Here is a 21,017-nt window from a genome sequence, read left to right as displayed (position 1 = left end):
CCCCAACAATACTGCCAGTTCATCCCCAGTGAACCCTTCTTGTGGAACTGGCTGTCACCTTAGTCCTATACATTCTTGCCAACTCAATCTGGCACCCACTCACATGGCCACATATTTAACATCCTATCTACATACTCCAGTGGCATCACTTACTCTATCTACACCACCCATTCATGAATTTTTCAAGGATATCTACTCTTATATTCATTCTTATAACATGACCAAGCCACCTCAGGTCAGCATGTTCTACTTTTTCTCCTAATCTTAGCTGTACCCTAGTCTACTAACCCTTTCCATACAATGATGCCTCTGTAGGAGTCATGAGGTACAAATGGGTACAAGAGGATGCCGGTATCAGTGTCTTGATTATATTTATTTTGTAGTTTTAGCTGAGTGACCCCCATATTCTGTGAACTTGTTTGATCATGTTTCTGTTATTAAGATTCAAACTGAAAGAGAATGAGGAACACAGCTGTAACTCTATGTTTTATAATGTGAGTATTGTGGTATTTTATCTCTGGTAGCTGACACTGCCCACGAGAATTTGACTCATATTGAAGAGGGTAAAAGAATTTATCAATCCTTACTTTGTCATACAGTAAAGTATTTTACAACCACATGAATAGCCCTCAAGTACCTCATTTCCACTACCTCTACTTGACCTTGCATTCATCACCCAATCCTCACTCCTATATAAAATAGTGAGTGCAATCACTGTTCATACATCCTTTCAAGATAGATGGGACAACAAATGGGTGTTGGGTGAATATGGGATGGGTGAAAGGTGGATGTTTACCTTTGCTAGGCCATCCATCCCACTTACATGAGGAAGAAGGTCTTTGGGTATATGTATATAATCAGCAACAAACTTCATATCCATTGTGTTTATGTCACACCTGGCTCTTGCCTATAGCGAGTTACATGTTCTAGCACAAGTCATCTCAGAAAATAGTAGTACAGTACTAGTAGAGCCAATATTGAGGAACTGTCTGTGGCTGTGACTAGCAACAGTGTTCGTTTCATTGAATACCCCAGTGAGATGAAGAACCTCCAATTTGTTTCAGTGGAGAGATCCTTAATTTGCATTCTGTAATGGAAATTGACCAAACTTACCACTCTCTGACTTGAACCATTTTCTGGTAAATCTAAGACAAGTATACTGTCAGTTACAAACCAGGATCTGAAATTAAGTATGTGTTGATACTTTAGTGATCTGGTTCTGTTTGCCAATTGTCAGGGACCACAGCAATGAGCAGCTATTCTCAAATGTCTGAAATACCTCAATCACATATCCTCTCCTCAATCATATATCCTCTCCATTATATGCAAATTGAATAATGAAATCTAGCACCATGTATCAAAGACCATATGGTACTAGAGAAACTTCAAAATTTGTTGTACTTGGTGGTAGGGCAATGCAAATACTAGAATCAATTAAATGCCCACCTCTTTCCAGCACACACTTCTTTTGCAAGAACTGACCAATATTTTCACTCATTCTTCCTCTTCAAAGGAAGGCTCTGCAACTCCTTCTAACATCTCTCCACCTACCTACGACTTGGTACCTTTTAAAGGGGATTACCAAGTTGACTTCCTTCCTCCAGCACTTTACTATGTATTGGATTATTCTCTTCTCTATCCTCTCCTGAGCAGTGTTTTGGAGACCACATGTTCTTTGTGTGCTTATTTAGCCTTTGGTCACTCTTTGATGCAAGAAGAAAAAGCAATATATATAGTTGTGGTATAGGCAGAAATATTCAAAGTTGAAAATACTAAGATACTTTTTCCAAATCATCTACGCACCGGTTTGTCAAGTGGCTGTGATCTTTCTCTTTCAACAGTAAGTTTGCATTATTAAGATGTACACCAAAAGATAGTTTTATTATATGGATGAAAATTTGTCTCAAATTATAGCACTTCACACATGTGGAAGGGATTAATGGAAGAAAAGATCCAGTTTCCCTTAGCTGGGATGCACAGTCCCACCTGGCCATTGATTGCAGTGTGACTACAGAAACATGGTTTAGTTGAACTTGATTCTTACTCAAATCAATTTACCTAATTAAAAACTGACCAGAATGCATGTATTTTAAGGATGTGAATAACAGAGTATGATTAAGTTGTTGCATTCTTTCATTACAAGTATTTTAGCTCCTGCATTTATTATATACACTCCAAAACCTTAATTATATCAACTGAGGAGTGTCACTATTTGAAGGTTCTCTTTTTTTTTTTTTTACAGAAATGTGGAGTTCCTTGCTCAGACAACTCTAACACTTTTTATTACACTCATTGTAGCTCATATGTATTGACAAGCAAACCACCTAACTAAAGAGATTCCATCATCACACCACATCTCTTCACTACGCTTCAGTATGGGAGGTAGAGAGATAGAAAGGATGTGGTTGGAGGGGTGGGGGTGATTGAATGAGAAGACAGTATGAACACAATTGCTGCCCACAGAATACATCTGACCTAGATGCAACCACCAAATGGAAGACACTGAACACCTTATCCTTCAGTGACCCACACCAACAACCTAGGTGATGTGGGTCTTCTGTAAGATACCTGGGGCAATGGATTTTCATGGGGGCCACACCACTGCAAAATATTCCAGTCTTGGCCAGGCAACTTTCCTCAGGCCCTTCTAATGATCTCTATAAATCTGCTACAACAGCATTCTCTAGTAAAACCATATGGTCAAATCCTTCCATCAGAAAAGAACCCAAAAACTCTTGGCCTAACATTTGATACACAAACAACTTTCAGCCCACATAAGGAAGGACCTGATACAAAGGCAAGACCCACTCCGACCAAATTCCTCCCTCTCATCTTAGCTCCTCACAGATGACAGGTCATCCCTGTATCCCACCCACTACCATGAGTCAGAGGCAATGCACCTAGACACAACACATCCACAAAAAAGGCTGCTTCACTTAATCACCAATTCCACTCTCCATCCTCTTGTACAGAAGAGAGAGGACGGGGAGAAATCCCTTTGGGCTGGATCAAAATAGCATTCATACACAACCACTCCCTAACCACACTCTCCCCTTCTTGCATCACAGTATCATCTATACGCAGGCATTTACCACTCGCCCCTATCTTCTGCCTTCTCCTTTCCTTACTCAACAGGCATTTCCCTTTTGCTTTACACCCCTTTCACCCCATCCATCCATCTCATCCTCAGTTGTCCCCTTAAGTTCACTCCCTCCACCTTTACTTTCAACACCTTTTACTAATTTTTCTTTACCCATTCTTTCCATGTGTCCAAACCATCCCAATACTCATTCATCAGCCCTATCTACCATCTCCTTTTCCTCCCCAATTCTCCTAATCATTTCTCACTATCCAACCTTGCAACTCTACCATACTTCTCCGACATTTCATCTCAAATACATTTAAACTTTTCCTCTGCATTTCTTCAAGTCTAGGTCTGCCCATACAATGCCACCGGCATATTCAAAACCATTGCAAGCACCGACTCTAGTAATCATCTTCAACTCAGAAGAACCACACTTGACTATGCCTCCACAGTAAGGTTCCCAACAATCAGCAATAAGAACATAAATAACTTTACAAACTTTACAGAATGGAGCATACAGTAATAACAGGATGCACCCAAACACCCCAATTGGACTCCTGCATACAGAAACCAAAATACTCCCTATATAACACATGAAAATGACAGGAACACAATTCTACACCAGAACACTTAACACCACACATTTATCACACTATATCTTTCAAGCACCATCAACAAAACACAAGAAAAACTACACCAGCAGCATACTAATCATTTATAACCTACCACCAGTACCACACAAACACGCATACACACTCAGACTGCTAAACAAGTCCTTCAAGACTAATGACCAAACCTAATACTTCACCAACAATCCCTAGACATAAGCCCTACATGAGAAAGAGAATGAGAAGAAAAATGCACCTAAGAATAACCACACTGGCACAATTGCACTCAGACCAACATGGAATAGGCCTGACCACAGATTTACCACACAGGACAAAAATTCACCTCATACTACAATGCCCCACACTAATAATACCCTGATAATAATGCAATATATCTTCCCTGAATGATATATGGACCAGTTTGGAAGCTGTTGGCAGTTATCTGAAAGGTGTGGGTCTTCTGCAAGAGAGACCAGAGGCAACAAATTGATTGATTGATGGTGTGAAAATGTTTCTATGTCACCATCTGAAAGTGGTAGGGGGAGGGAAACAATCACCAGCTGTCAGCTCTCTATATATGAAAACATATATAGGAAGATATCTTAGTCCCAGTGTGGAGGCCAAGAGTCAAACCCTTTGGGGATTGACAGGTTTTGAAAATGGTCTGATGTACAGGATCTTCCAGGATCATCACATGCACCCAACACTTTAATGCTTATGTACTGGGTACATACTTTGAAAGTGGCCTTGCTGTATATGTAATGTGTCTTGCTATATTGCTTCTGATGCAGGGTGGGATACAGGGATGACCCATCATCCATGAGAAGCTGAGATGAGAGGGAGGAAAGGGTGGTGGATGGAAGTGGAATGGGTGGGAGTAGGTATGTGCCTTTTGACTTGGTTACCTCCCTTATAAGGAGAAAAAAGCCCTTCATAGATGGATATACTTTGACTGCCACTCCAAGGGGGAAAGGGTTTTCGATATGTACTTAATATATGATAGTGTTTGAACCCACAGTACTTCATATCCAATGCCTTGACATGTCTCATTTTCATTAGCTGGCACAACTACTACATAAATTCATGTTAAACTTTTATGAAAATGATACACCCAAATCAGCATTTTTCCTCCAAATACCAGTGGTATTGAGGAAAAAAAAAAATAAATAAAATAAAATAATGTATGAACAAATCAAAATCAGATGTAAGGAGACATGAAATAGACTTGTGTTGTGCAGCATCGTTTCATAATTGATCATTTTCAACTTCTATTCCTCCCATCTGCTAGATGTCTTCTCTACATCTGTGGCAGATGACACGAACATTGCCAGTGTGTTCTCCTACATGTCCTAAAAGTTACTAAATAGGTGTAGAACGGAAACTACCTCCCAGTTCTTTCATAGTTTTTTCTTTCATGTAGACATAACAAAGAAAAAATGTATATATGTCATTCAGCCACTCCTCTTGTAAGGAGGATTGTGTTAGGTGGAAGGAGAAATTATGAAAGACGAGTTAAAAGTGAAAACCTACAACAACCAAATTCCATACAGCAAGTAAAATGACATGCAAGAATCACTTCCAAAACTGAAATAGCAGAAGTCTTGGAACTGATGTAAATGAATATAAAAAGAGAGAAAACGGAATAAAAATGAGGAGTTTGTACCACAGAATGCACTCAATAGCTTTTCTTCAGGAAAGCATATTAATGTGCAGGAGACTAAAGACAAAGCCTTAAGATGAAGTGAGGTCATGCTAGGCATTTAGCTGCAACCGACAATGTTACTTCTGATCAACATGACACAACTTCCAGAGCAAGTAGACATACAGCCATTGGATATGAATGCTCATCAATGTTGTGTAGATCATGAATTAAACCAAACAACCAATCAGTTGGTGAAAAGAGAAACTGAAGCCAATTACAACAAGCATGACATGGGGGAAATAAGCATCATGGGGATGCTAGATGAAAAGGCGAGTGAGAGGCAAGAAGAGATGGAAAAAAAGGCTTTTCTCTGAAAGGATATACTCATACCTAACCCCAAAAAAGAGCATAAAAACATTGTAGTGAGACCACTCTCCAGAAGCCACAGATACAAGCTTCAAAGAATAATAAACATACTAAACAACTGCTCTCACCTCCAGTGGATGTGTTAGTGAGAAACTACTCATCACAGAGTCGGGACTTCCCCCCGTGTCATCTGTGTTACCATGTGATGTCCCTTCCTCTTGACTTTCTGCTTCTATGGTTGACTCTAGATTGTGCGACTGGTCAGCAACTGTTGTGTCGCTGGAGTCAATCTCGTTTGATTTGTCCTCCACATCTCTGGTTGTTGCTTGTGATTCTTCACCACTTTGTGTTTTACTTTGAGTCTGGTCTGGACTACTATTTGAGGAAGATGCCGAAGAGCCAGCTTCACTAGTTTCAGCCTTTTTACTTGATGTGCTTGAGGATGAGGATGAAGATGAGGACGAAGAAGAGGAGGATGAGGATGAGGATGAAGAGGAGGATGTGTCCTGATGAGGAAGCTCATTTAATTGATTCTTATTTGCTTTGGCCTCATCCACACTACTGGCTTCTGCTTCGCCTGTCTCCATTGGTTCTTCTTCCTCCTCCTCCTCCTCCTCTTCCTCTTCTTCATCATCATCCTCCTCATCTCCCCCTGTCTTCTTATGAGCTTCTTTACTCTTTACACTTTCGATATTGTGTCTTGAATGTTCTGCACTATCAAGCTGCATTGCTTCTTCATTTACTCGCTGGTCATGCTGAGGTGGGGCTGTATTTTCTTTTTCTTGACCAGCCCCTTTCCCTAGAACACGTGACGCTTCTGATTGTTTTTTGCCATCACCACTTTTGCACCTTTTGGCTTCTGGTTCCTGATCCTTGTCTTCTGCTAGAATGCTTCCACGCCCACTAATGCTGCTGCTGCTGCTACTACTGGCACTTGAACTGTTCATGTCACTACTGTTATTTTTGTTTGTTAATCCAACACTTTTGCTACTGTTGGTATCCATAATGTTACTCATTTTATTCCCCTCCCGGCCTGGCCCATTTGCAGTTGCTAATGATGGGTGTCTCTCATTTATGTCAGCCATATCTATGTCATCTACTGAATCTGTGGACAAGTAAAAGAAAATTAAACCTAAGAACTTCACTTAAGATATATGCAATCATTATAAGACTGACACAATGCAGAAGGTTAGAAAAATTGAAGAGGATTCTAACCATTGATCTTATTGGTAAGAGCAGTGTGAGTATTCGGTGAAGATGATCTATTGGCTGTGTTAATCCCAGTGCTGCTCATTGACCAAGCTGTGGTTGTTGGTGTGAAGGAGGTGTGTGGGCCTTCCTGTAACCCATTGACCAATCCTTCCTGCGGTTCATACTGCTGTTGCCGCTTCCTACCAAAAACAAAGACAATATAATGAGGAACCTCCCTCTATGGTATGGCTTATGCTGGATGTAGAAATCCATTATAAAAAAGCTTGCCCAATGGTTTGGGTGTAAAGATAACAGTAATTACTACCATAAAGCTGTGTAAGCTTTTCAGATATATTTTGCATCCTTTTCTTCTTCATACCAAAAACAGACAATATAATGAGGAACCTCCCTCTATGGTATGGCTTAAGCTGGATGTAGAAATCCATTATAAAGAAGCTTGCCTAATGGTTTGGGTGTAGAGATCACAGTTATCATTACTGTAAAGTTGTCTAAGCTTTTCTGATATATTTTGCATCTTTTCTTCATCATCACTTTCAATGATTATTTCAGTGTTTTATAATCACATGAGCAATTCATAAAAAATACATATAAATTATGTTTAACACAAGGCTAACTGAAATGTGCATACAGAATCCAAAGAACACTATACGTACGGTCTTCCAGGGTCTACAATGGAAACCACAAGGATGTTCTTTTCGATGCCCCTCATGAACTTGTCTGTGCGTTTGTAGTGTCTTGTTGGATCTACCATGATTTCACACAATCGCTGGACTGTAAATGGAGCCCTGTGCAGAAGAATAAATTGTCATGAGGCTGGCAATGTCAAATACAAATACCCATATCATCTATATACCCAGGGCCTCCCCTATTATAAGGGAAGTTGCCAGCCAAGGCATGCACCCATCCCCACCCATTCCACTTCCAATTTATCACTCATTTGTTTTCCTTTCACCGTAGCTTCTCACAAAGATGGGTCATTCATGTTGCTTGATCAATGCATGGGTCAGAAAAAACACAGGACACATCACATTAACCCCTTCCATATAATAATGCCAATGCAGGCTTCATGAGGCACAAGTGGGTATATGAGGATGCCTGCATTGATTGTATTTATTTTGCAGTTGTAGTGGTTATTAATATTCAAAGTGAAAGAGATTGAGTAATACAGCTGTAACTTTATATTTTATAATGCGAGTATTGTGCTGCATAACCAAATCATTGTACATCAGGCAGCTGATGATGCCCCAAGAATTTGACTAGTACTGAAGAGGTTAGCAGCAGGGCCAGCCACTTTATTTACAGAATGACACTATTTTTTTTTCTCGGATCATACACAATCAAAACCTACATAACCACCTCTCCCATCTCAGTACCTCATGAAATGAAGAACTGTCTATAGACTCCATCACACTGCTTGGATCAATGGCAATACAAGAGAGATATCTTCTACAGCAGGAACAGAGAGCTAAAGCTGTTTTGCTCTACCAGCTTCTTCATAAGGTGTACCCCTCCCCATCCTCCTTCTCCACTAAAATTATGTATCACATGAGAACACCCCCTTGGGATGTCATCCTTGCATCTATTCATATTTCTCTCCATCCACTCCCACCTAAGCTCCCTTCCCTACTCAACAGTTACATCATTCTCAACCAAACTATCAGGCCCAGTCCATCCAAATCTGTTTTTGTCACACCTTTTGCTAGTCTCTCCTCATTCATTCTTTCTGTCTTCAAACCACCTAAGCATTATCTGATTTAGCCTATTCAAGATATGTGGGTGGTTGAATCAAAGCATACACACACCCTACACTCATCCAAAACCAACCAGTTGTTCCTTTAACAACTCTAAACTTGATTGAATGTGACATTCCTTCCACAATCAATCCATTTTTGCCTCGAGTATAACTATGTGGAGGAAGTAAACATCCTGAGGCCACCAAGGATGAGATGGATGAATGAAGTAAAAAGAGCACTGGGAAAGAGGGGAATGTCTGTTGAGGAAGGAAGATAAAAGACAGAAGATAGGGGTGAGTGGGGGATGGGGGGTGAGAGAATATGTGTGAATGTTATTTTGATGCAGCCCCAAGGGATTTCACCCTGTCTTCTCTTTTTCTGCATGCGGGGACAGAGGGGGAGGGTTGCTGATTAAATGAAGTGGCCTTGCTGTGGATGTGCTGTGTCTTGTTGCATTGCTTCTGACCCATGGTAGTGGGCGAGATGCAAGGATGACCAGTCACCCAGGAGGAGCCAATAGGGAGGGAGGGGTGGTAAATGGGAGTGGAGTATATGTGGACAAAATGCACAGGAGTAGATTTACACCTTTGATTTTGGCTACCTCTATTGTAAGGGGATAAGAGTATGACAGAAAATTTTGAAAGTAATAAAAAGATGTTTTGGAAAGAAATTAAGAGAGGAAGAGGAGGTGAATCAAGTAGAGAAGAAAAGGTAAAAGGTGTAGATGGAGAGATGATAATGGAGGAGAAGGCAGTAAGGGGAAGATGGGCAGAGTATTTTAGGGAGTTGCTAAATGTGAAGGAGGATAGGGAGGGAAAGATAGCTGCAGTGGGAAATGCTAAGAAAATGAGTGATGAGTGAGGAAAATGGAGGAGAAATAAGGAAGGATGAAGTGAAGGCAGTAGTTAAGATGATGAAAGCAGGTAAGGCACCTGGTCTGGATGGATGCCATGCAGAATGTCTTAAAAAAGGAGGTACAGTGATGGTGGACTGGTTGGTGAGGTTATTTAATGTTTGCTGGAGAGAAGGTAGAGTGCCGGAGGACTGGAGGAGTGCTTGTATAGTTCCACTTTACAAGGGAAAGGGGGACAAGTGTGAATGTAGTAGTTTCAGAGGGATTAGCTTGTTAAGTGTAGTTGGGAAGGCTTATGGGAGGATCTTGATTGAGAGGATTAGGAGAGGAACAGAGGGAGTAATTGGTGAGGAACAGTGTGGATTTAGGACAGGTAGAGGTTGTGTAGATCAGATCTTTGTGGTAAGACAGATATGTGAGAAAACTATAGGAAAGGGGATGTTTTTTGGGCCTTTATGAATCTGGAAAAGGCTTACGACAGGGTAGACAGAAAGGCACTGTGGGAAGTTATGCGGATATACGGGATAGGAGGAAAGCTTCTGGGAGCTGTGAAGAGTTTTTATGAGAGTAGTAGAGCTTGTGTCAGGATTAGAAATGGTGTGTGTGAGTGGTCTGAGGTAAAGGTGGGATTTCGTCAAGGATGCGTTATGTCACCCTGGCTGTTCAACTTATACATGGATGGGGTAGTGCGAGAGGTAAATGCAAGGGTAGTGGGTCAGGGATTGGAGATGGTTAAAGAAAATGGAGAAAAGTGGGAGGTGAGCCAGCTGTTGTTTGCGGACGACACTGCGCTTGTGGCAGGATCGGAGGAGGGATTGAGGAAGTTGGTGACAGAGTTTGGGAGAGTGTGTGATAGAAGAAAGCTGAAGATAAATGTGGGTAAATGTAAGGTGATGAGATGTACAAGGGGTGAAAGTGGCAGTAATCTGGAAGTGAGCATGAAGGGAGAGCAACTGGAGGAAGTGGGTAGTTTTAGATACTTGGGTGCAAATGTGGCAGGAAAAGGTGGAGTAAAGGTGGAGGTAGAATGTAGATTGAGAGAAGCAAGTAAATGCCTTGGTGGATTAAAAAGTGTAATGAGGAATAGACATTTGGGAATAGATGCTAAGAGGAGACTGTATGAAGGAGTGATTGTGCCAACAGCACTGTATGGAGCAGAAACATGGAACATAAGAGAGGAAGAGAGAAGGAGTTTGAATGTGTTTGAGATGAAGTGTCTGAGAAGTATGACGGGGGTTACTAGGCTAGATAGAGTGAGAAATGAGGAGGTGAGGAGGAGAACAGGGGTGGAAAGGGAGTTGGGAGATAGGGTTGATGAAAGAGTATTAGGATGGTTTGGACACATGGAAAGAATGAGTGAAGAAAGACTAGTAAAAGAGGTATGGAAGGCAGATGTGGAGGGAGTGAACATGAGGGGACGTCCTAGGATGAGATGGATGGATTGGGTGAAGGGGGCTTTGGGGAAGAGGGGAATGTCTGTTGAGGAAGGACGGGAGAGGACAGAAGACAGGGGTGAATGGAGAATGGTTGTATATGGAAGATGTTGTGATGCATGAGGTGGAATGGACGGGGGGATGGGGGGTGAGGTAGCGTGTGTGATCAAAATTTTGACGCAGCCCGAAGGGATTTCTCCCCATCCTCTCCTTTATATGGGGGGACGGAGAGGGGGGGTCGCCGATTTAATGAAGCGGCCTTGCTGTGGATGTGCTGTGTCTTGCGACACTGCTTCTGACCCAGGGCAGTGGACAGGATGCAGGGATGACCCGTCATCTAGGAGGTGCTAAGATGGGAGGGAGGGTGGAGGGGTGTGGAGTGTTTTCAGGGATGGAATGGGTGGAAATGATTTTATGCCTTTTCCTTTTTGGCTACCTCCCTAGTAAGGGGGAAAAAGCCTTGGTATATGTATGTATCACTAAGTGGAAAACTTGCAGCCACACAGTGGCTCACAATGGTCCTCAGAACCTTCTACATGTTCTCTCTGGGAAGAAAATTTGGACTTTTGTCTGTGTCTTATCAGTGTGACTGTTTCTACGTCACGAGCTGAAAGTGGCATGAAAAGTATAGCAGTTGCTGATTGTCCACTCCCAATGTGTCAAAAGTATAATAAATACAATTAACTTCTTCAATACGCATCAAATTATCGTGCGCAGCATCAGATGCCTAATGTACAATACATCACACTACTTGCGTTTTGAAATATAAAGTCACTGCTGTAATACTTGTTCTCTTTCACTTTGATAAATAAACACAGAAAACATGACCAAACTAGTTCACAGAATTCAGGGGTCACTTAGCTATGACTACAAAATTAATATAATCAAGATGCCAACGCCAGCATCATTGTATACCCACTCGCGCCTCACGACGCCTGCGTAGTCATCATTGTACCAACATGGTTAATGTAATAGGTACAATCCAGGGACCAAATGTCAACTGCACCTCCAGATGGAGATTAGGGTTTATAAATGGGCAGCATTACTGTGTATCTTATAGGACCATCACTAGCCCCCTTTTACAATATCTAAACACTGCAGTCATTATCTTACTCATGAAGTCAATATTTTAGGAACTTTACTGGCACCCCTGCAGTCAAGTCATGTAGTACTCTTTTATGATTGGAGATTTATCTCCACTCAAAGAAGTACAGTGATCACTTCTACTATCCCTCTTGTCTGCTACCCATCTTAAAACCTCCCATGAACCATTTGATTCCACCACTTCAGTATAGTACTGTTCCCAAAGATAAAAGTGCTGACTACCACTGATAAAATACTGATACTTACCCATGAAATGTGTCAAAATGCTGTAGAATTTTATCTCTGGTTGTGAGGTAAGTAAAGGAGGGCACATTTGGACACTCTGGGGCATCATCACTCCCAAAGTTTTCAAAGAACTCGTTCATTACCTGTAAAGAAAAAATATGTACATATATATATGAACCAATTGTGAGTGGAGATTGGTTGTAAATGAATGATATTGTGATGAAGCCCAATGGGAATCTTTCCTGTTTTCTCTATTTCCCACAAGAGGGGATGAGGAGGGAAGGTCACTAAATAAATGAAGCCACCTTCCTATGGATGTACTGTCTTGTTGCATTGGTTCTGACCCAGGCAGGGGCAGGTGACAGGGATGACCCTTCATCCACAAGGAGCTAATATGAGTGGATGGGTGCCTTGAATGGCTACCTCCCTTATAAGGGGGAAGAAGCCACTGGTATAGATAGATATATAAACCAACTTGTGGTACATGTCCAACGGGCATGCAGAATCGGCAGTCAAGGCCGTGAAACGCCTCATCATCAAGGTTGCGCCCAATGGAGAAATCCGCCACAGCAACGCGTTCCACCGGGGTCTCCTGGAGATACGGAAGAAGCCCCGCCCAGGTCCTCTTTGGACGCCCTCTACGGTCCTGCGTCCCAGCCCACTCCAGGTCCTTTGCGCCTGAGTGGCAGGCTGCCACAGCTGAATGCGAGCAGAAGGCAGCCACAAGAATGGAGGCGAGCATCAAGCAGTACGACTCACACGCGAAGCCGCTCCCACAACTCTCCGTTGGAGCCACGGTCAGGATCCAGGATCCTACGTCACGACGATGGAGTAAGGTCGGCCACATAATGGGACAAGGACATACCAGGGACTACCTTATCAAGATGGCGTCCGGAAGTGTCCTGTGGCGAAACAGGAAGTTCCTCCGCCCCATCCCTGAGACGGGTGTCGCCCGTGATGGCATGAAGGAGCCTCCAACGGACGCTACCGGCAATACTCCTCAGCCCACGAATCAAACTGGCCAGCCCAATGGACCAAGACGCTCAGCGAGACTGGCCGCACGCAACAAATCGACGACACAATGAATACATCAATTGGGGGGGGGGGGGAGATGTGGCACATGTGTCCAGGTCTGGGTATTTGATATCCCCGCGCATATGGCGCGATTACGATAGACATAGGCATACAACACACATACATTTGTAAACACATGTCAGGATAGTAGACACTTAATCCCATGTGTAACGGAGCATAGGGACTATGTATGATAGATGACCTAGCTAGGACAATTCAGGCTAAGATACTGTTGTACATATCATCCATTACCTTTGCCACGCTGACGCCATGACGTCACGGCATAGTTCCCGCCACCAGGCAGTTGGAGCAGAGACATTGTGGTGATTGGACCCTGTCGGGCCTGTGGACGTGAACTATTTACATTGTGACATTAGTGCGGTACAATATTCACTGATTGATATAGACAGGGCTCCCTTTGTGTATCCAAGCCTATGTATACAACAGTACTTGATTAGATGTAGAAACCTACGTACATATCTTTATACCCTAGCACATGGGGTACTTTTATGCATGCCACCACTCGACCATTCATGCATAACACAACTGTGATAAAATTAAATGTGCATACATATACCAAGGGCTTTTCCCCCTTAAAAGGTAGATAGCCAAAGTCAAAGCATATTTCCACTCCTACTCATTACATTCCCACATACTCCACTCCCATTTACCACCTCTCCCTCCCTCTCTTCTTGGCTCCTCCTTGATGACAGGTCATCCCTGCATATATAAACCAACTGTGATAAAATTAAATGTACATACATACATATACCAATGGCTTTCCCCCCCCCCTCACAAGGGAAGTAGCCAAAGTCAAAGGTATAAATCCACTCCCACCCATTTCATCCCCACATACCCTACTCCCATTCACCATCCTTCCCTCCCTCTTTTCTTGGCTCCTACTGGATGATGGGCATCCTTGCATCTTGCCCAATGGGTTAGAAGCAATGCAGCAAGACACAGCACATCCACAGCAAGGCCACTTCATTTAATCAGCAACCCCCCTCTCCGTCCCCTCATGTAAAAAAAGGGAAGACGGAGAAATCCCTTCAGGCTCTGTCAAAATATCATTTGACTTACTCCTTCACCCGTCCCCCACCCACACCCTTCCATGCACCAAGGCATCATCCATACACAACCATTCTCCACTCACCCTCATCTTCTGTTTTTTCCCATCCTTTCTCAATAGACATTCCCCTTTTACCCCATCCATCCATCTCATCCTTCATTACCCCCTCATGTTCATTCCTTCCACCTCTCCCTTCCATACCTCTTTTATTAATTTTTCTTCATTCTTTCCATGTGTCCAAAACACCCCAATACTCTTTCATCAACCCTATCTACCAACTCACTTTCCACCCTTGCTCTTCTCATCACCTCCTCATTTCTCGCACTATCCAGCCTAGTAACCCCTACCATTTCACTGAAATTTCTAATATGTGGTGCAAAGGTCTTGTGGTTCACAGCAGATGTTTAAACTAATCAGCTTTACTACTTACTGCATCAAGCTTGGTTCTAAGTAGATGTTTTATTCGAGACCATGGAAAGACTGTGTCTCCTGTTTTGGCTACATATCGCAGGTATTCAAACAAAACTGTTGGGATATCTGCACTTGTCTTCTTCTCAAATTCTGAAATAAAAAAGAAAAATCAGCACTTGATAATTGTTTACTACATACTATTATGAAACTTACTAACATTGGTAATATGAAGCACAGAAGAATGAAAAGTGCACACAGAGTGAAGAAAGAGCGACCCGAAAAGAATTATAAAGGGAAAGGGAGGACATTCAAAATACATACAAGGAAAGAAAAAATAAATAAGATGGATAGCAAACAGTAAATTGGTTGAGGATATTTTTTTTTCTGTGTCATGGAATAAACTCCCATCCTGAGAGGGCTAGGATGGTGCCTCTTTACAGAGGACTTTTCAAAGCAGAAAAATTTATGTACTATAGGAGTCCCTCAAATAATGTGGGGGTTAGGTTCCTGAAATTACCGTGTATGACCAAATTCGCGTATGCTGACATTCCATATTAAATACCAGTATATACTGTACCCCAGGTAGTTTTTGCAGCTTGCAGGATTGTAATGTAGAACTATGCTTCAGAACACTTTACCTCACAGCTAATATCCACTGTACAAGTTCATTTATAACATCATACAAATTAATTTTTAAAAAGAATAATGCAAACGCAATTGTACAAATATATTTATTATGTATCCTATGTAATATACTAAACAATGTAAATATACTGTAGTCAGTCTGCGCCTACGAGTCACTGCCACCTCCCGGTCCCCTCCCGTCTTCCCTCCCTCGTTCTGTTAGCTGGCTTGTCCTGACGCCTGTTTCTGTCGCTGGCCACCAACACTAGAATTCTATGAAATATACACCCAAACAACTCTTAGAATTCAACACTCATGGGCTCCTAAGCATAAATAAAAATAACGTATGTGACAACATCTTAGAATGTGCCAATATAGTGATGCAAATTTTGGATAATGCGGTAGAAATTTAAAAAAAACACTAAACACGTTAATGCAGTAATATTCCGATAACGAGGTGAGAGTGGTGGAAGCAAAGCCCCTCAACAGGATAGGGCGGTAAAATTTCACGATAGCATGGCGCGGGTGGTGGAAGCGACAAGCTAAAACTTGTTGGATATCCCCCTACTCCCCCCCTCCTGCATCAGTACCCGGAGGTTGACACGTGACCGCAGGCAGCCACCCACGGCTATCCCCTCGCCCCACACCCTTGTTTGAGCAGTTCCTAGTACAAAATGACTGCATTGTCTGAGGATCGACTGTATATGGTAAAATAGAAAGCAGTCACCACAAATGTTTGCGATGTTGCCGCGTGTGTGTGTATGCGTGCCCGACTTGGCGCGAATTTTAAAACGGTTCTCTACATTTGAGATGGTTTTGAAATAAAATGCGCGTGTGATTGAATCTGTGTTAATTGAGGGACTTCTGTACTTCTTAAAACTTGCTTACTGTCAGGCAGGCACAATACATTAAAATTAGATATCCTGCTTCAAAAAGTCCCTTATAAAGAGTTTATGACGTTAAAACAGTTTTCAAGGATTATAAGCTGGAAAAACTAATAGAAAAGAGGATATAATTTTATTCAAGTAACAAGTGCTTTAGAGCAATGCTACTTGGACTTGAGATCAGAACAGAGGCATAACAAGGCTGCCTGGCTGAGTGAGTTCATAGTACATTAACCTCTTCAATATGAATCAAATATTTGCATGCACATCAGGTTGCCTGATGTACAATGATGCATCACAATACATGCATTACATAATATAGTTACTGCCAGTATACTAGTTCTCTTTCACCCTGAATAAATAAAACGTCACAGAAAATATGATCAAGCCTGTTCACAGAATATGGAGGTCAGCAACAACTACAAAATAATCACGAAGTCGATGCCAGCATCCTCATACAAGGTCAAAAATGTGTTTTGCAGATTTTATACCCAACGATATGGGATATAAATGAATCCTATTATGGCAGCACAAACCCTTACCAACATCATGCACTGACTTGGTGTTTCAAACTGTCTCTGGATCCTTGCTTCCAGATATGGTGACCTAGCTCTCTAGGCCACCATACCCCTGACTTACTAATATTAGCTGTGCACATCAATTGCCTTTTGCCTATGTATTACTTCTCATTTTGTGGGATTACCTTATGACACTACAAAAATTGACTTCTCACAATGACACTTAAATCATGTCCTTGAACATAAATTTGAGCCCTAAAAACAATTACAGGCTGCACAAATACATCACCTACAGACCATTTACACCATGAAACAAAAGTCCTCAAAGTCAAGGACCACCTCGACATGAGAGGCACACAAACACTTGCTGCAGCCACCACAAACACATCACACCCGCTACACTACATAGCAGAACACCCACACACACCAAGAAACATTAAAACTACACCCAAAGACCTTTATTACGCACAGATACTCTCTTCTCTTCCTCCACAACCACCAAATATCAGCCTCCGGAAACATATTCATAATCATATCACTCACCGCTCCATTAACACACTGAAAGACAACACACTGCTGCATGCCAGACCCCCTGATATCCACCCTTCTGAATCCTCTCTCCAACGAAAGGACAGAGTCCACTTGGCCAGACTGCGATGCGGTCACCACCCAGCACTTCTAAGCTACCAGAAGAGGCTGGACGACCGTGTTGTGAACAGCTGCCCAGGATGTAACACTTCACCCCATACCATACAACACATAATGGAAGACTGCATTATACACAATCATGCACGCAAACAACACAACATACACTCTATAAAGGATTTGTGGGAAAACCCAGTTTCGGCTGTGGCCTTCCTTGGGGAGACGGGACTGCTCGGACAGACAGTCTAGGGAACGACAACAACAACAACAACATAAATTTGAATGTTCGCCACCATCAACTGAGAGCACATCTTTTTACTCACAGTGACAGATATATGGAACAAACTGGATGAAGAAATAGTGTGTGCAAACACAATACAAGAATTTAAGAACAAACCTGATCATGCGAGATACAAAAACAAACCACCACAAGCATAGCTCCCTTTCCTGTATAATATAACTATGTAAATACATACTAACACCATCCTTCAAGCACCCCTCCCCCCACACACAGTCACCCTTCTCAGAAAAATAAACACACTAAATCAGTTGTAAGCATGAGTTCTGAACAGTTGAAAGAGACTAATCACTCTCCAGTTTCTAAGAACCACCCTCAACAACAGTTCCACAGCATGGTTGCCAACAATCATGACAATAGACACCTTACAATCTATGAAGTAAAGCACCACGTATAATAGCAGGAGGCACCAAAATCACACCCAAAGAATACCTAGACACAGAGCCCGGTTCTATTCCAGCATCAGTCAAATGTTTTTCATTTCTTTCTTTTTTGTATATGAAAGACATATGTTTTCTATGGAATGGTTACATTACATTAAGTTAGGTTATATTAGGTAAGTGCTATTGGACAACACAAGCTTCATATTAAATATCCATGTTTTTGTGACTGGAATTTCATTGAAAATAATTCCCATGACTGCATTCATATCATCATCCAGCCACAGAATCAAACTGCCATAGAAGATACCTATCCTATCCTAGCTACAATCAAGACACCACAATATTCCTTCTTTGTATGACTTATGGGAAAACTTGTGGCTGCTGCCAATCACTTGGCAAAGGCACTGGATTGATTGATTCCAAGGCCTAAGGATGGTTACTACCTGTGGTGAGGCTATTGGTTTCCCGTCAATGAAATACTCTAGGTTTAATTTGAGGTCATAAATGCATAGAATGTATAGCATTAATGATGGTAGTGCTCCTTGAAATCAATAGAGATAAAGACTTCCAGGACTAAGGCCTATGTAGAAGATTCATAGGGGCTGCATGGACAGGCTATGCCTACCTTGTGTCTAGTAAAATAAAGTTCCTTGGAGAACCCTATTGTGCAAACTCTTGGTCACCAATAGATGGCAACATGGTGATCCTCCATTTTTCTCTGCCACAAAAGTTTGTTAATCATTTCCTGCCATTACTGTGCACATTGGTTTCTTTTGTCTTTTAACAACATATGTCTACAATAGTGTCAAAAAGCCTCATCAGTATTATTACTATTTTGCCTTACGAGGAATGTGTTGATGGAGTACCTTTGAATCCAAGCTGAATTGGTGAGGCAGATACATTTGTTTTGTTTGTCAAACCTCAACCTTCACGGATTACAGTGAACTTCTACTGAGACCAGGGGACTGTGATTCTTCTATACACTCCAAGCTGACAAAGCTCCTTGCAGTACAGGGGTAGCCTAATGTTGGTACAGTTGCCTTCCATCTGTCCAATGGTTCTTCCACTGGTTGCTTGAGACACCCAACAATTCCCAAAGGCCTTTGCCACAGCATTAAACAGATGTCAACCATGCTGTCATAGCTCTGTCTACTTCTTAGATATACAATTGTCTGGAGTCCTACATTTGTCACAACATCCTCCAAAATCTTTCATGCCTCCTGTGATAAGTCAAACACATTAACTCAAAAATCCTTGTTTTGAGAAAATCAGCAGTAAAGGTTTGAATGATCATTGTTTTTTGCTACTTATATATCTTGTAATTTTGCAAATCTGGGGGCTAACATTAGAATCATTGCTTTATGGCATTAGATTCCCAGAGTTAAGCATACAGTCAATGTGTTATGCCTTCTAATAATGTAGAAAAATATGTGGAGTTAATGCAGTCTGCCTCTTGAGACCCAATAAGGTTTGTCTCTGCTGAATACATAGATTAACAAAATTGCAAAAACCTAATTTTTGGAGGTCATGCAATCATACATTCTACCTTTTTATGGCAGATGTGTTCTGATTCTTTCTACAACCACTCACTTTTTTTTTGCATTTGATAATCTATTTTTTTCTATGGAATGGTTAAGTTTCTTTAAGTTAGGTTAAATTAGGAGCCATTGGACAATGCAGATTTCGTGTTAAATATCCATATTTTCTTGATTACACAATTTTGCCCAAAATCTATTTGGGCCTCCATTCACATCCATACTCCACTCATACCTGTCCCTTGGCCTCTTCCTTCCTTATTTGATACATATTTCTTCTATACAATATAAATTTTCACATGAAAGTCAACAGATCTTTGACAAATGTAGATAAATGAAAAGCCAAACATAAAGGTAACTCTTGGAAATAGGAAAATCCAGGCATGAAAGTAGACTACACAGAAGACCCAAATTCTTATCAAAGGTTACACGAAAAGAAACTTTAGCATTTTTTTACAACCCCTTATTCTGACTCCTCTCCCCCTTCTGACAACTCAATAATAGGAATATACTATTGCTCAAACACAAATTGGAAACAATACATTCCAAGAACACCTGACATTCTATAACTACTGTATAAGGAAAATAGGACCGAAGCAGTAGGTGAACATCACTATCATTCCATCATGATGAAACTTGAAAACATCTTTAATTGTCCACAGGAAAGACATAAATAATAAATAAGCAGGCATGTCTGAAATAGCTCATTAACACCACAAACACTCTCAACAGGTCATCCATAATGATTATGGTCTGCCAACTCCAAATAAATTGACAAACATATGAGAGAATAAAAATGTGACGGTCAATTACCCGCTCATTTGGCTCGTGAGTCAATCGGAAACATTTGTGAACTATAGGAGATAACAAGTGTCCCATTTTATTGCTCAGTTTAAAACCACTGTTTACATGAATTGATGACAACCTAGCCCTAACACTTCCATCCATTACCATTCACTACCAAAATCTAAAATGAAAATATATCACATGTGTTTATTTCAATTCAATGACAAACACGCGCTGTGATGCAAGACACATGAAATAACAGCTTTTTGGCACTTTTTTCAAGTGCCAAGCAGTGACACTTCACCTTGACTTTCATTTTCAACGTTTCACTACCCCTTTGGGAGACATTTACAAGAGAACACATTCCACTGGGCATTCATATTTCCATGAAATACTCACTTTCAAGTTCTTCCAACACTGTTTCTAGATTTTCCATTATCGATGTTGTATTCAGCCCCCTTCTACATACAGCGTCTAAATCTCACTACGGAAGCCACTCGAAAACAAACAACAATGGCGAAAGGCTTGC

At 41.5% G+C, this 21,017-nt stretch overlaps 1 protein-coding gene across 3 annotated transcripts in view; it reads right to left on the bottom strand.

Moving 5' to 3' along the window:
* The window catches only part of LOC143018877 (uncharacterized), a 23,356-nt gene extending 2,339 nt beyond the window's left edge, over positions 1 to 21,017 (bottom strand). The window contains exons 1-7 of one of the 3 annotated variants that reach the window (XM_076174432.1): positions 20,888 to 21,017; positions 14,835 to 14,965; positions 12,283 to 12,404; positions 7,567 to 7,698; positions 6,917 to 7,092; positions 5,830 to 6,806; positions 1,552 to 1,703 (exon numbers count right to left, since the gene is read on the bottom strand). In XM_076174432.1, coding sequence (XP_076030547.1) covers positions 1,569 to 1,703; positions 5,830 to 6,806; positions 6,917 to 7,092; positions 7,567 to 7,698; positions 12,283 to 12,404; positions 14,835 to 14,965; positions 20,888 to 20,924 — 1,710 coding nt within the window. In that variant the 5' untranslated portion in view covers positions 20,925 to 21,017 and the 3' untranslated portion in view covers positions 1,552 to 1,568. The remainder of the gene's footprint in view (positions 1 to 1,551; positions 1,704 to 5,829; positions 6,807 to 6,916; positions 7,093 to 7,566; positions 7,699 to 12,282; positions 12,405 to 14,834; positions 14,966 to 20,887) is intronic. The other 2 variants (XM_076174433.1, XM_076174431.1) reach the window with 2 other exon arrangements.

The sequence above is a fragment of the Oratosquilla oratoria genome, chromosome 36, assembly GCF_046742065.1.
Source record: "Oratosquilla oratoria isolate Oo_2021 chromosome 36, ASM4674206v1, whole genome shotgun sequence".
In the NCBI taxonomy this organism is placed as follows: domain Eukaryota; kingdom Metazoa; phylum Arthropoda; class Malacostraca; order Stomatopoda; family Squillidae; genus Oratosquilla; species Oratosquilla oratoria.
This window is presented reverse-complemented; position numbering and strand designations above follow the sequence as displayed.